Consider the following 16,466-nt stretch of genomic DNA (forward strand, 5'->3'; position numbering starts at 1 on the left):
AGGTTTACTAGTTATTATATCAATGATATGCAGAAACCGAACAGTTTTTCTACAAAATTATAATCAAAGACATGGTGGTTGATTAAAAAAAGGAGTATGAAGTGTGTGTCAGATTGAGCATATGAAAAGTAAATGATGCTAGACAGTAGATAAAATTTTAGTTTTTTTGAGAAGATGATGGTCTTTCTAAGCAAAACAAATATGAACAGTTTAACCTCTGGACTGCAGTAGGACTGCCATTATACCAATATTGATGAAAAGTGGGATTAGCTGCAGACTCATAAAACAGGTAAGATTAAGAGGATGTGGGGAATATTGAAAAAGGGAGCATTGGATTTTATGAGACTATTAGTACCGTTTCTGAAATTTTGGGAATAATCATTTATTAAATACTCTCAATGATTTGTTGCATATCTTAAGAAAAGATGGCAGAGTTTGGAAGCATTTTCAAATTCAAGAAGGCTAGAATGTTACAGAAGCTGGATGAGTAGAAAGATAAATTTGAGAACAAAGCCAAATATTTAAGTATGATTGGCAAATTTTACATTAGTTTTAAGTTCTGTTAATTCTGAAAGAGCTTGCTCTATTCAAATGCATTTCAAGTAACCTCAGGATATTTATCTACGTATAGGATCTACAAAATCAAAACCACAGGACTTCTTTTATACAAAAGCTTTAACTGTAACTTTACTTGTTTGTATTTAAACATAACTCTTCTCACGTAGCAAAAAAAAAATTAACATGTTCAATCCCTTGTTCACATTGCTAAATGCTATTAATCTTGCTTGCCTGGTAGTTACCAGTATGCTATTGAGGCCTCAGCGTGTACCTGATGGTTGCAAGGGTGCCAGTACAGAGAGCAGGACTGGAGGATAGCCAGCAGTCTCTAAAAAGTTTGTTGCTGGCTTTGCGTGGATGCCTTGCTGGCATTCCTCTGCTAATAGTGGATTATGGAGACCTGTAGTAGCTGACTGACTCCTTAAAGGTGGCAGAGTATTGGTGGTGGTTGAGAATGGAAAGTATGAGTGCTGGTATAGTTATAGCATAAAAAATCAAAGAAACCTGAAATTAAACACCTGAGAAAGAATCAGTCTGCAACAAGCTCACACTTCTCCAGTCCATTGGGATCCATTTGATACTGTGTAAGAGCATGGCATAGTTCCCTTGCCTTCTCTTGTAGGCAGGGAATCAGAATTTAGTGGAGGTGCTCATGTCTGAAATTTAACAGTGTGAACACAAACTTTAGGTCAGCACTAGAATCTATGATTTTTATTTCAGTTTACATACATGTGGCTATATATATATATATGTATTTATATATATGTATATATATGTGTGTGTGTGTGTGTGTATTAGTTGTTTAGAATAAAAGTAAATAAAGGTAAGGGAAGAAGAGCAGAACAAATCCTGGATTTCACAGAAATGTTTCCAGTAGGGAAGCATTGTCATTAATATGTTTACAAGTCATGCTTTGTAATGTGACTTTCAGTTCTACTGTCCCAGACTCAAGGCAGATTAAATCACAGATGCGTAGAAGCTGCTGGTATCATCAGGTGAAGAGATTAAATGGATTTGAAATATTTAATTAAAAAAACCCAAAGATCATGCTGTAGTGCTAAGACATTTTCTTATTCTTTTAGAAGAGCGTTAGAAAGGGAAAAGAACTGTTCCAACCACAAGAAATAAGTAAATCTAGTCATGAATAAATTTAAACTGCAGATTGGTTCCAGACAAGTAGTTCAGAAAGATTCAGGCACACTTATCTTGAGAATGCTTCTTTAAGAAAAAGACCTCAGTATTTGGAAGATAGACTTAACAAAATTATGAAAAATTTATCTGCTATGCTTTGTTTTAGGAGTGACCTGAACTTTGGACGATGAATTGTTATTTTACATTTATTAGATGACACAGTAGCTCCTATTATTGTTGCAAAAATTTACAAATAAGGGATAGATTTGCATTCCTTTATCTTCTCTCTCCTGCTCCCATACACCACATAAGGTTAATGTTTGTAAGTAGCAGGTTTATGAGGGGTGTGTGAGGAAGAGGGTGGGCTGCACTCTGCAGGATGGGAAATCCACAGTGATTGGTCTTTTTTTAGCCTTGCCTCCCAGGTTTTCCAGCTCCTAGGGATTGTAACAAGGGGTAAGCAGTCTCACTCAGAAGGTTCAAACCGAGGCATCTGACTGGCAATGCCATTGCTACTTTAAGGCTGTTTTCAGCTAATACCATCATCCTGAAGGTCTAGTCACACTGGCTGGCTATATACCAGTATTTCATGTCTTATGTTGGTAGAAGTGTCCCATCCTCATCTCCAGACATGGTTCAGGTGCTTTGAGGTAATTTAGGGGCTAGTGTGAGGCTGCTCTTTATTATCTCTGGCGTCCTTGGTTTCCTCTGCCTTTGTAATTTGGCAGTCCACTGCTGACCATGGCTGTTCATTCGGTTTCAGTGAGGATACACCAGCTCCTCCCTAGTAATCCTGGTTTGCTATTCTTGTCCATTTGCCTTTTCAGTTTGGAGTCCCATGTACTGCTGTTTCTTGTCACAAGTTAATGATCAGTCCTTTGTCAGGTTGGTACTGCCCCTGCCTTTGTGGTTTGTGAGGCACTGACAGTGCTATGAGGTGACAGTGGTAGCTTAGTAAGTTTTTTGTCCCTCTTATGCTAGATCATTCATTCCTGCCCTTCCACTACCTCATCTATTCTACTTCCATGTCTTGGGTTTTTTTTTTGTATAGTCACTCAATGAATTAGATTGAAAGCCTGATCCAGTGTTTCCCTCCTGGAAATATTTTGAATTGGTTTAAGTTAATATCAGAGGTTAATAAAAGAATTAAAAATAACATCAGAACACATAGAGTACCCTTTATAAAACTGTTCAGCAAAAGTACTTACAGATGAATAACATATAATGCAGTATGTGTTCTGCAATGAAATTACTTCAACATAATAAATAATAAAAATTGTTGTTCTTGTGAATTGAGGTATTGTTCAGGATAATAAATAAGGATATTTAATAAAACTGATTTTGAGTGCTGGGTGCTGGTAAGACTATACAACACTATTGCACACAAGTGAAATGAACCCCATAGTTCAAAGGAAGGAGATGAGATCTTGATGGAAAACTTTTCTGTCAGAAATGTATCTTCAACCTATGCATATTCAGATGGTACTTGTTAACTTTAAATCTTACAATAACAAAGATCAAATCGATTAAGTAAAATGTCTCTCTTGTCAGTTACAGTGTACTGTTCTGAGAAATGAGCTTTAAAAACAAATGTTTAATTGAAAATGTGTAATTTCTGTTTATAATTTTCATAACAGCAAATTTCATGAATTTGTTCTTTGCTATATTTCAGTGACAGGCAAATCTGATGCTGCTATACCGGGGAGTCCAATTCTCTTTCTTGTTTGATAGTATTTACTATCTGTGCAGAGAAGTGGCACAACTGATAAAATATATATAAAATATACAGATAAAAATAGGAAAATGGTGAACAGCTTCTTTCAGATGCGTTGCAAGCTTCTGCTCAGCTGGGATCACAGGATGGTGCTCTTTGAGCAACAGAACATGTCAGTTCATTGATGCTGAAGGGAAGAAGCCTGACTGATGTCTTCTGCCCTGGTTACATCTGGTTACATGGCCTGCCCCACTTTGGGGCTTGTTGGATTACGCCATAAGCTGATTAAATTTACTACTTTGATAGCAAACTTTTTCCCCCCACGTTAATTTTTTGGTCATTTTTGTCAGTTGAAGTTTTTGAAGTACATTGATTATTATGTTGCCTTTTTCATAAATTCTAGGAATATGCAAGCAAGAGGAAAACTGTGTAGTGGAAAGAATGGATTCCCATGTATTTCCAGAATTGCTCAGCTGTGTGTTCATAATGTGACTTTTGGAATCATAGGATAGCTGAGATTGGAAGGGACCTTTAAAGGCCATCTAGTCAAACTCATCTGCAATGGGCAAGGACATATTCAATGAAATCAAATTGCTAGAGCCACTTCTGGCCTGACTTCAAATGTTTCCAGGGATGAGGCATTCACCACTTCTCCAGGCAACCTGTTCCACTGTTTCCTCACCCTCATAGTAAGAAAATTCAACTATATATCTAGTCTAACTCTTTTTAGGCTAAAGCCTCCTGTCACAATAGACACTAATTTTTATAAGCCCCCTTTAAATATTCAAAAGTTGCAAGGTCTCCCTGGAGGCTTCTCTTCTCCAAGATAAACAAACCCACCTCTCTCAGCCTGTCTTTGTAGAAGTGCTGCAGCACTCTGATTGTTTTTGTGGCCTTCCTCTGGTCCTGTTCCAAGAGTTCCATGTCCTTCCTGTGCTGGGGACCCCAGAGCTTGATGCAGCACTCCAGGTGGGGTTTCACCAGAGCAGAGTAGAGGGGCAGAATTGCCTCCTTTGATCTCTTGGCCATGCTGCTTTTAATGCAGTCCAGAATGTGGATGGATTTATGGGCCACAAGTACACATTGCCAGAACATGTCCAGTCATTCATCCACTACAACCCCAAGTCCTCCTCCAAAGGTGAAAAAACTTGAAATACTATATGTTCAAAGACTTCTAGTCTTTAAAAGTCAAGGGCTGGAAACATCTGTATTAAGTTGAAAGTTAAGATTATGATGAGGCAATTTTGTCAGTGTAGTAAATTAAGATATAAAAATGAAAAATATACTTCTACTTATTCTTGTGAATAAATAAATAGCAATATTTTCAGAACTTGCACAGTAAGAAGAACTAAAATTAGCTTGTATGTTGGACTTTGGTCTAGAAATAAGCCAAGTAAGCCAAGTCCAGCTTCTAGAAGCTATTTAGTGAAATTTAAAGAGTTTTGATATCAAGCTAAGTAATGAATTTTTCATTAAAAGATTAAAAAAAATTAACTGGTAGACTCACCTAAAAAAAAACCCCAGAGCATAGTTAAGGAAATAGAGGGACTGTAGCATATTAAACATATTTAACAAACGCTACATAAAATCTATAAGCAACAGGAGCCACATCTTTGAATGTCTGTTTTTCATGCAGGTTTCACTTAGGAATATATGCTTTTATTTTAATTCTGAGGACGTGAGTAGGTTTCTGATTGTAACTGCTTTGTGATTTAGAACTAAAGTGTTAAAATTTTCATACTATTGAATTTTAAGCATGGATAAAAATGTATACAAAAGTATGATTTAGAGTGTTATATCTACCTTTCAGAGGAAAAGTAAAAAAAGAAAGAGCAACGCACCTTTTTTCCTGCTGCCAATTGCTGAAGCTCTGAATTATTTCTGTTTGACCAATAATGAAGTTACCTCCAAGCTGGGCTTTGGGGGAACACCACATTAGAGCAAGAAACATGACTTCCGTGGTCATCAGAGTGAGTTTTCGAATAGGTCAGTAAAGTGGACAGTAACAGATTGCTAAGACCAGCTGGTATTCACCCTGGACTTCTAAGGGAACTGAAGGATGAAACAGCTGAGCTATGAGCTGTGCTGTATAAACTATAACTTGAACTTATGCCAGCATCAGAGGAAAGGAAGCAAGGTGACTAATGTGACAACGGTTTTAAAAAAGGCTTGAATACAATTGCCAAAGTTGGTACCAGGGGTACATATTGGATTATCAATGATAAATGGCAGAATTAGGTATCAATTTGATAAATTACTGATATACTGGCAAAACAGGGTTTTTGAAACTGTTAGGAAAGGAAAACAAAATAGTAAGTAAAAGTGTCATTGGTAAAGTTCAAGCTTTGCCCACATCCTGCATACTCTTTGTGGTTTCCTTTCTTCTTACTAATAAAAAGTATAGTAGAGGTACAGCAAAACCAATCAAGATTATAAAAATGAAGTCTTTCTTTGTACAATGCATAATTAAGAGTTGGAACTCCGTGCTGAAGGACTTAAAATTTAAAATTTATTAGTTTTAAAAAGCAGTGACACAAATGTGTGGAAGAACAATCTCTCAAGGATTATTAAATGAAAAAATTTTGCTCTGAATTTTGACAACATCTGAGAGGCAACTATTGAACATCAAAGAGTGGAGGGGAACACTTGCTGTTCCAATTTTCTATCAGTAATGTTATGGTCTTCCTTGAATCAACTATGCTCCCTTTGGGTTTGTACAAGTGCACTCAGATCTGTTATTCAGCTTATGATGCCTTTGACAAGTGATGGATCAGCTTTGTAAGGCCCAGAAAGCTAAATCTTGATGGTAGGAATATATCTTAGAATGGGGAGATATGAAAACAATAGAATTAAGTGTCTACTGGCACTAGACTGTTCTGCTGGAAACAGCAGAATGTTTTGCTTTTCCCTGTCCAGCAGACTCCATTGTAGCAGAAAGCTTATTTCAAACTCCCATTTTATCTTTCCCCTAAGACAAGAATTAATGAAGTTTCAGGTCTTTCCAAGAGTTGAATCAGACTTGGTTAAAACTTTCAGTTCTAGTGGGGAGCCCAGCAGGTGTTCAGATTGTAGCTAAGAGAATGACTATTCTGATTTTGTATGCCATATTTCTATGAGCATTTTAGTTACTTCTTAGGAAATAGTACTTCAGGGTTGTTTTTTTTTTCCCTTCAGAATTTTGTCAGCTACTGTTAAAAAATGTGAGAGTTTAATGTTCTTGGTTTAGAGCGAACTATCATTTAAAACAGAACTTTAAGTGATGAGCAGTCCCTGATGATAACAATTGTGTTGATACAACCTTTGGTTGCTTAGTTTGGAAAGCAGAATATTTATCAGCTTCCTGTTCTTTCAGTGTTCAGGCATTCTTCCTACTTCTGTGGGCTATGCCTGGTAACCTTATTTTATCCTTGTTTTCATAAAAAAAAGAAAGGTGTTTTCAATGCTATTGTAAAATGCCTTAGATCTAGTTCGCAATTTCTTTTGTATTTTAAAGTAGATTGTGCTGGTGAACAAATCAATATGAAATATGCAAGTGGAGCTGATGGCACTGTGTAGTGTCGTGGTCTAGGTAATTAATAGGCTTGGTATTAATAGGCCTATTAATAGGCCTATTAATAGGCTTGGTATTAATAGGCCTATTAATAGGCCTTTTTATTTTTTTTTAATTTTTAAATTTTTTTTTGAGACTAAAGGTTTTGTTTTGTTTTGTTGCATGTCATATTATAGGACAGTAGCATGCAGCTGTTAAAACAATCCAAGTCTTCAAAAGTTTCTGTCCTGTCAGTTAAAAGACAAATATTCCTTGTCTGGCCTTTGATTTCAATACTGGCATGGCCACACCTGGAATACTGTGTCCAGCTCGAGGCTCCCCAGTGAAAGAGAGACATGGATGTACTGGGAAAAGTCCAACTAAGGGTCATGAAGATGGTGAAGGGACTGAAGCCTCCCTCCTGTGTGGAAAGGCTGAGAAAGCCGTGAATGTTTAACATGGAGAAGGGGAGGCTCAGGAGGATCTTGCCAGCTTACATAAGCACCTGAAAGGGAGAGTGCAAGGAGAATTGAGCCAGACACTTCTCAGTAGTGCCCAGTGATAAGAAAAGAGACAGTGGCCATGAACTGAAACACAGGTGGTGCCTCCTGAAGATCACAAGCCACTTTTTTATTACTTTGACGGAGACTGAGCACTGGCACCGAGTGCCCATGGTGGTTTTGGACTCTCTCTCCAGCCTTGGGGTGATGTTCAAAGGCCACCTGAATACAGTCCTGGGCACCTGGTAAGGGGATTGGACCAAATGACCTCCAGAGGTCACTTCCAACCTCAATAGTGATTGAGACCAAGGTACTCCACATTTTAGCTTTGAATAACTAAGTTCTACAGGATTTGTTATTTAGCTAGAACCTAATTTTCTATTAAAGATCTGCTCCTTTGATTTCAGGTAACTTTTAGGAGATGAAGACTGCAGGTTTTCCAGTTGAATACCCATGGGATACATGGGACACAAGTTATCATTTACTTTTAAGAATTAGAGTTCTATACAGATGAAGTAGGCATCTACTTCCATAATGATGCTCCGTATGGGTACGTGCTTTGAGTCCATGACCCCAGGTCATGTTCTTTCATTTTTCATTTTTCAGCGAAGAGGGGACACAAGATGACTTGTCTTAGCTAAGAGGCTAGGAAAAGTGTAAGGTCGTGTAATTTTCTGTACGTGCTGTTACTTAGTGACAAAATAACTCTAGTGACGAAATAACTCCACTGAGTGTTCTATGTAATGTAGTTTTCAAATTTCATCTGAAATAGGAATTCAGACTTTTAAAAAGAAATGTTCAGATATATTCCTTTTGAAGCTTGTATTTCAAAGGTATTTTCTGTTTTTTTTCCACTAGGATGATGTATTTTAGAAGTTTTTTTTTCTTTAGCATACGGATGCACAGACATGATTTTTCTTACAAAGATTGTGGGTAGCAGATTATATCAAGACCTTTGTCAGAAATAGAAATGTGTATTGCAATTCATGAATGTAGATTATTTCAGTGGCACCTAGCAAGAATGTAATAGTTTCACAGTTTTACAGAGTAGCTCCATAGGATCCAGTCCACAGTTTTATGAAGTGCTGTTCCGCAGGCTTCCAACTGTAGTTTGTAAAACAGTCCTATCACCACTCTTTTCAGGACCCTAATTTCAGTCAGGTCATTACCACAGATGGAAGTAGTTGACTACATTTGAATGTGTATGTGGATCTGAATTTGAAGGAGACAATAAAAGCAATCTGTCTAGGATCTAAAACTCCTTTGAGGTATTTCTGTGTGTGTATGTTGGCAACCACATCTGTTAATTTTACAGTCTTGTTAATAAGGATGTGGGGTGTGAAGATAAGAGGAAATGCAAAGGGTGGGAGGTGCATTCTGTGCGTTTCAAAGTGCTCTAGCACTTTGTTTCTCGCCTGAGAGGGCAGAGCAGGAGCATCCAATGAGGTACTACTGACAAAATATAGCTCAGATGCTAGGGCCATTTGTGTGTCCCACAGTGGGATAGATTTAGCGTATGGACAGAATTTTAAAGGGTGTGCAGTTTTCTCTTGTATAAAAGCTATAAAAAAAATGTAATTTTGAAAAAGTTAATGCTTTAGTAAGATCAAACTTCTGGAGCTGTGAGAACTGTCTATGTATGTTGTGATCCCCTGGTTTCTTCTCTAATTAGCATGGTAACATCTCACATCTATTTTCCTCAAATAGTCACATCCTTTCTGCAGCAGCTGCCCACTCCCAGGAGGTTGTTTTCTTTTTTTCCACTGTAAGCAGATGTTCCCATTTACTTTGTTTTGTATATTTTCCTCTCTATTTCCAGTGCTCTCCACAAATGAACATTTAACTGCTTATTTTCTTTGATTTCCTTTTAGTCTAGGTTCTTACTTCACCTGTTCAGATATTTCTATTAATTTTCCTCTGCTGGGATTTTTTTTCCCCTTTTTTCTTGTTGGAAATAGAGAAGAGTTATGTTTCTTGGGATTTTGGGTGTGCTTTTTTTTTGCCACCTGTTATGGTTTAGGAGTGGCACTCCCTCATTTAGCGGCCCCCTCCCGCCTTCAGTGGGAGGTAAAAAAGGCAGAGATCACAGACTGAGATAAAAGCAATTTACTGGAAGCAGCAATGAGATAAGAACAGTGACAGCAAAATATTAATAACAAAATTTAACAAAAATAATGTGATTTGGAGGTAATTTCTCACAGACAGGAACAAGGAACAAAATGGTGGACAGACCATCTGCCCCCATGTTTTTCCCCCAAACCCAAGACAATGAAAAAAATGGCAGACAGATCATCTGGTCAGGACCAGTGTTACCCCACCACTCCATTCATCACTTGGTTCCCTGGAAAAGGAATGGCTTTTCCTTCCCCCTCTTTTCCAGGAAGCAAGAGAGAGACCCATTTCCCTCCTCCCTGGCCATGAGGTGAGATGGGATTGAGTAGCACAATGTCTTGGCCATGGCCACATGGCTCCACAGGACCTGTGCCCTTGTCTGAAACCAGGACAGTAACAAAGGAAGTAAAAATTTCTATAGGCAGTAGAAGGTATCAGAGGTTTCAGTGGGAAGTGCAACATTTCAAACCAGCTAGAAAGGTAATACATGTCCTCTGCTTCTTATTGCTGCCAACTACCTAAGGACGTGACCTGAATTCTGCTGAAGAAGTGACATGTAAGTTTGCAGTAATTTAGTTTGTTGCATAGTTGTAAAACTCTGCATACAATTCCTGCATGAGTTTCCTAGAGTAGATACGTTTTATGCTTACATGTTTTTCCTTAGTGTTGCAATGCCTTAAATAGTGCTGTAGCCAAGTGCATATCCTCCTCCTGGGTGAAAATTCCTGAGGCTATTAGCCAGTTCATTTGTAGCATTGTTTCTTGATTTGGAAGCAGGGAATTAAGTAGTGTGTGTTTAACTGTTAATCTTTTCGCATGTTTGTGTATCTGTATTATCTTGACTATAAGACTCGTAATTAATAAATTCTGCTTTCTAGTGCTGGAAGATGCAAGCTTTTATTTTTTTTTAATTTCTGTCCCTATTAGTGTCCAGTTTGAGGCAGTCAGGGCACATTTAAGCTAATTAGTAAATTTAGATAATTTACCTTTTTTTTTATTGTGAACTACAAAGGAAATTATGTTGCTTCATGTAAAGTTCCAAGTTTCTTTGCGAAGTTCCAAGGTACCCATAAAGCATTGTACTGTTTTCATTGAGGCATTAAAATTGCTTGGAACCTGTGCTGCAGGGATGTACAGGTGTTCTAGGAGAATCTGCAATTCTAGTGTTGATATGACTTTGAGGCAACACAAAAGTAATGTTTTTAAGCGTTACTGTTTTCAGTGTGTTGTTGAAGAAATTAAGAAATTTGAGAGGTCTGTTAAAGTGTATAACTGCAGGAGAAAACAATCATGGTATTCTGGGATCAGCAGCCTCTTGACACCCCCTTCTGGATTCAGTAAGGGTTCTTCTTCAAGCATAATCAGAAAAAGTGAACCTTTAGTGGTAACCTTCTTTTTATCCAGTAGCTTTAATGTCATTCTATTCCTTTGGAACTTTGGCTATAGAGTTCTCGCATTGGTAGTGAAAACCTACTTTTGCTTTCACGTGTGTAGTAAGTAGGGTGCGTTGTTTTTCCTGGTACAGGAGAATACTAACCATTCCGTTAAATCTATCCTAAAAGAAATTCAAGGCCAAGTGGATTTTGTGGGTAGACTGGGAAGAGACAAAAGAGTAGTATTGTGGCTTTGTAACCCATTTTCCAGGACCCAGACAGAAGGTTATCAGTCCTTCTTCTAAGGATTGCTTTATGTCTTAACATAGTGATTTCATTTTTGCAGAATACAGGTTCTTTTCTGCATTGTGGCATATTCTCAGAAGCATTGTGGTGCCTAGGAGGTGTAGAGTTTCAAAAGTGATTCAGGAGATGATTCAAATTTATGTTTCCGCCTACTCGGAAGAGACTTGAATCTGGCTCCTTCAATCCCTGTGGGAGGTCTTCAATTGCTAATCTCTTTGGTTGTATCCTAGACAAAAAAGCTCAAAGACCTCCAGAGTTCATTTAGTCTGCGTCCCAATCCTTGGCAAAATGTATCATGCTTTGAAAAACATTTTTAAGAGTGATGTAGCTCTTAAATAGCTTCCTTAACGTTTTCAGAATTAATTTCAGCTTAGGGAAATCATCTTGATAATTCATGCTTATGTCTAGTTTTGTCAAGGACCATCACTGTGCTAGAAGTTTTAATCCTATATTGCCTTGACAGGACTTCTCATCTATACCTATCTACTTCGGAAGTCAGTAGCACATTATATTATTGTAGCATATTTTCTACTCTCAAATATTTGAAGCATGTATAACTTAATTTGGAACAATCATATTGTAAAAGCTTGGAAACTAATTTCATTTGTGAACTAGTATACAGAATTAGATAAACAGTAGCAATGCATTTGGTAAATAAAATTTGACAGTGAAGATTTGTGCTTGGGGGTGGAAGAAGAAAAAGTCAAAAAGGAAAGATTATTTTGTATTACATATTATTGTAAAATAATACAATACCAGATCATATTTAAAGAAAGATTTGTGTGGTTTTCACTTTTTAGTTTGTTTGCATAATAATTCCTTCTAATATTTATCAAGCCTGTGTTGTTATTTTAAGTGAAATTCTTATGACAATGTGTGACTAATGAAATAAATTCAGCTTACAGAATGTATTTGGGAGATCCTATTTGTATGAATTATTTTCTATTTATATGAATTATTAAAAGAAAGAATAACCCAAAATCTCCAGCAATGTTAATATATGTTTATACAATAATTTTGTGGTATTTTGTAATAATGTGATTACATAATATATTAAAAAATACATCTTTTTGAGGGGAGAAGGAAAATAGATCTATGTATATGCCTATATTCTATATAGGTATATAACAACTCACCTATATTATAAGGTAATGTTAATTTTTTAATAAGCCAGTGATCTTTGATAATTTTGGTGCATATAGTTAGACAAAAGCATTGGCAAAAATAGATAGATGTCTCAGTGTTAAGACATAGTGCCATATTTTTAAAGATTTGTTATTGTTAAAATCCAACTCATAATCCTAGCCTGGCCAGGGTAACTGGAGCATGTTGCATGATATTTTAAGTATGACTGAATTTGTACAATTAACATTAGCATGTTTATTTAGGTCCTATATATTAAAAAACAAAAAAAAAATCTAGAAGGCTAACAAGCTGACATATTTGACTGAAGAGCAAAAGTTTCGGAATGCAAGCAATATATGTGAAACCTCTTAATTTTTTGTCTCTGTGTTTTATGATCTTTCCTCTGTGAATTGACTACGCTTGATACCAAATCTGCTTTCTGAATTCATGAATGTTTCCTCTAAATATTAAGAATTAACCATGATTGTATTTGTGATTACTTTGGCAGTAAAAAGAGAGGAGGAGGATTTTGAGGAAAAGAAATCCATTAAGAAACGAATCAAAGAATTAAAAGTTTTGGATCCTAAGATTGCACAGAATCTGTGTAAGTAGATTCTGTTGGGTTTTTTACCCTCAGAGTAATGTATAAATGTTCCATAAAAATGCCTTTCTCTCTTGTGATTGCCTGGGAACCACTTCTTGTTTAAAATATGTTTAAATATGTGCATATTGTTTTTAACCCCAAATATGTGAGTTGACACTACTGAAACACGTAAAAAGACCCCAAAAGTAGTTAAAGATTATTCCTTATTCAAGATTGTGTATATTGAAGTGCAAGCATACAGCTATGTATCTAATCCATCTGTATTTTCAATACATTCATCAAGGAATACTGGATGCCCCCCTTCCCCTGCATGTCCCCACCCCTTATCAACAAAAGAATAGAAATGTCTGCAGCATGTCTGCCTGTCTCATGAACTTTATAGAAACTAGGTGATACTCGGTATTATGGAATAATATGCATACAAAGAAAATAAAGTTTTGATGTAGAGGAGTTCTGGAAAGAATAAGTTCCTAAATGTCAGCAGAGATTAAATAAGAAATGTATTGTGACTAAATAAAGAGTGCTTTTAAGAACATTTTGTTTTTTGCTTCTATGGTTTTTGTTTGTCATGTGCCTCTTTAAGAGAAAGCTCTGACAAGACTATTGAAAAAATTATAATTGTCACCTCAGCACAAAATACTGTAATAGCAGTGATTCTTCTGCAGAGTAGACTTGTCTCTGACTGCTTATGGAAGTCTTCTGTGATGCTGGATGTTGTATAAAACAAATGGATATGGAGAAGGCTGGAATTGAAAGAGAACAGTAATTTAAAATACATTAAAAATAGTTATTCCTTACCTATATTACTTGGCATATTGTTTGATAACCTGGAGATGCTATGACCTGTTTCACTAGTGTTTTTAAAGTAAGGGCAAGATAGTTGTTGTCTTGCTTTCTTCATTATTTGTGGAATCTTTGTTTCAGCAATTTTCCTTGGATCTTTCCGAGTGCCTTATGAAGAAATCAAAATGATGATATTGGACGTAGATGAAACCCACCTCTCAGAGTCCATGATTCAGGTAACAAAAATGACACTTAAGATCCCAGTATTTCAAGAGAAGCTTCTCAGTAAATAGAAACTCATAGAAACTTCTTAATGTAAACTTGGCTATTAATGAACAGCAAGAATGTTTTTTTTCCTGTGGATGTTAGATTTTTTTTTAACTTGCAATGCTAATATTTTTATGAAAGCAGCTTGTGCTGTTTCTGGGTGGGATTGAGTTAACTTCCTTCACAATGGCTGGTATGGGGTTATGTTTGGATTTGTGCTGAGCATGGAGTTGATAAAACAGAAATATTTTTGTTATTGCTGAGCAGGGCTTGCACAGAGCCAGGACTTTTCTGCAGTTCGTACTGCCACCCTGGCAAGGGGGCTGGGTGTATTTGGGAGGTTGGGAAGGGACACAGCCAGGACAGGTGACCCTAAATGATCAAGGGTACATTCCAGACCATAGGGCATCATGCTAAGTATGTAAAGTGGGGGGAAGAAGGAAGAGAGATGGAGTGGTGTTTGTCTTTTCAAGTCACCATTACACAAGGTGGGCCCTGCTTTCCTGAAGATGCAGAAAACACCTCCCAGCCCAAGGGAACCACTGAATGTATTCCTTGCGTTGCTTTGCTTTGCTTTCAGTTTTATCTCATCCTGTAAGTCTTCTGGCTTTTACCCTTCCCTTCTCTTCCTGATCCCACTGCAGGGAGAGCGAGTGAGTGGCTGCTTGGGGTTTGGTTGCTGGATGGGATTAAACTATGATACCGCTGAATTTATATTTTCAATTTGCTGTATTGTCCATGTCTAAATTGACACTTTTTCTTGAGTACATCTGATGTTTTGTTTCTTCCCTGCTTACCAATTTTTTCTTTATTTTGTTTTTAGCTCTGTGTTATCTGCACAAATATCTGTTTTGTTTGTTTGGTTTGGAGTTTTTTGTTTAGAGCTGTAGCAATCCAATATCTTGCCCTAGGGCATTTACATCATTCTCTACTTCTCTTCCATGGACCTTATTTAGGTAGTATCTTCACTTTCAATTTTTTTTTTTAAAGCACAAAGTCAGTATGACTCTATGTAGAGACAAAAGAAACTGGAAGTTCTATATACAGTGATATTTAATGGTTGAAAAGCTGAAGAAGTTAAGGAAATAAACACAAATGAATCATTTTAGAACCATGGGAAAAATAATTTTTAAGAGGTGTCTTGAAGTAATTTGAGCCAAGGCTCTGCTCAAAGCCAGGTCAACTAGAGCAGTTTGATCAGGGCCTTTTCCATCAAATTTTTTGTATCTCCATGGCTGGAGACCCCATAGGCTTTCTGGACACCTTTTCCAGTGTTGAACACTTGTAGTAGAAAACGTTTCTTTGTTTATCTAAGTGGGATGTTTATTGTGATAACTTTTGACCTTCCACACAATTCCAAGAAGAGCTTAACTACACCTTCTTTGTACCATCTAGTTGGGTATCTGCACACATTAAGGGCCCATGAGGCTTGCTTTCCTAGAGTTCAACAAAGTGACTTTTCTGTCTGTCCTTTCCCGTCATGTGCCATAATCTTGAGTCATCTTGATGGGCATCAATAAATTTGAAAAGATCTGTCTTAAGAAAAATTTCTGTGGTTTGGACAGGACTCTGGCATACTGTGATGAACTTCAAATTATTTCTATTATGGCTCATAAATGTCAAAACATAATATGTCAATAATTGATAATTACTTTCTACTAGTAATGTGGTATAATTTTTAGGTAGCTAGTCTCTTCAGCATTCTTAAAAATGTGTTACAGACATGGGTACCAGTCCCTACAGAAATATAAAAGAAAGTTGAATGTGGATTTTTTTTTCTTAGAAACATTTCCTTTTTGGAGCAATGTTGATTAGTTAAGACAAATACAGGTATCAGGATGATAAAATTAGTTGTTACTTTAAGGCTTACTGAAATTCAGATGTGTCTGGTACTACAACACATAGGAACTTGCGTTCAGATGTCAAAACAAGACAAATCTGTATGTGTGTGGTTTTCCAGCAAAATGAATTTCCACCATATTGGAATGTCAAAATAACATCCTACTGAGGAGGTTGTGCAGTGCTCAGCATGCCCTTTTTCTTCCTGCATGCAGTTTTGCCCTCTCTTCTTCTGACTTGGAATTCAAAGATGTTTAATCTCTCTTCAGCCATTGGGACTTCACTTTCCCTTATTCACTGAAGAATGAGATGTTTCTCTTAAGTGTTTGAAGGAGCAAGCACTCATCTCCAGTGACAGTATATATAGTCATTGTATAGTTCTAATTATTTTTTTCAATGATGCAGTTAATATTGGCAGTGAAACTATTACTTTAAGGTTATTAGGATGAACATAGTTTACACTTCTAAATTGTTTTTTTAGTCTATTTTGCACTTAGATCACTTTTTCAAGGTTTTCTTCATGCTCAAGAGCAGCATGATGTGTATCTTTATTTTATATTTTTGGTATAATAGTAGAAATTCTGTATGGTAGCATGAAAAATTGAGAGATGGTATATGCTCTGCT

General features: G+C 36.7%; 1 protein-coding gene across 1 annotated transcript in view; it reads left to right on the top strand.

The window, feature by feature from the left end:
• Positions 1–16,466, top strand: part of DIAPH3 (diaphanous related formin 3) — a 217,716-nt gene that overhangs the window by 76,595 nt on the left and 124,655 nt on the right. The window contains exons 18-19 of the mRNA XM_058829342.1: positions 12,857–12,952; positions 13,877–13,971. Coding sequence (XP_058685325.1) covers positions 12,857–12,952; positions 13,877–13,971 — 191 coding nt within the window. The remainder of the gene's footprint in view (positions 1–12,856; positions 12,953–13,876; positions 13,972–16,466) is intronic.

The sequence above is a fragment of the Poecile atricapillus genome, chromosome 1 (genome assembly GCF_030490865.1).
Source record: "Poecile atricapillus isolate bPoeAtr1 chromosome 1, bPoeAtr1.hap1, whole genome shotgun sequence".
Classification (NCBI taxonomy): Eukaryota; Metazoa; Chordata; class Aves; order Passeriformes; family Paridae; genus Poecile; species Poecile atricapillus.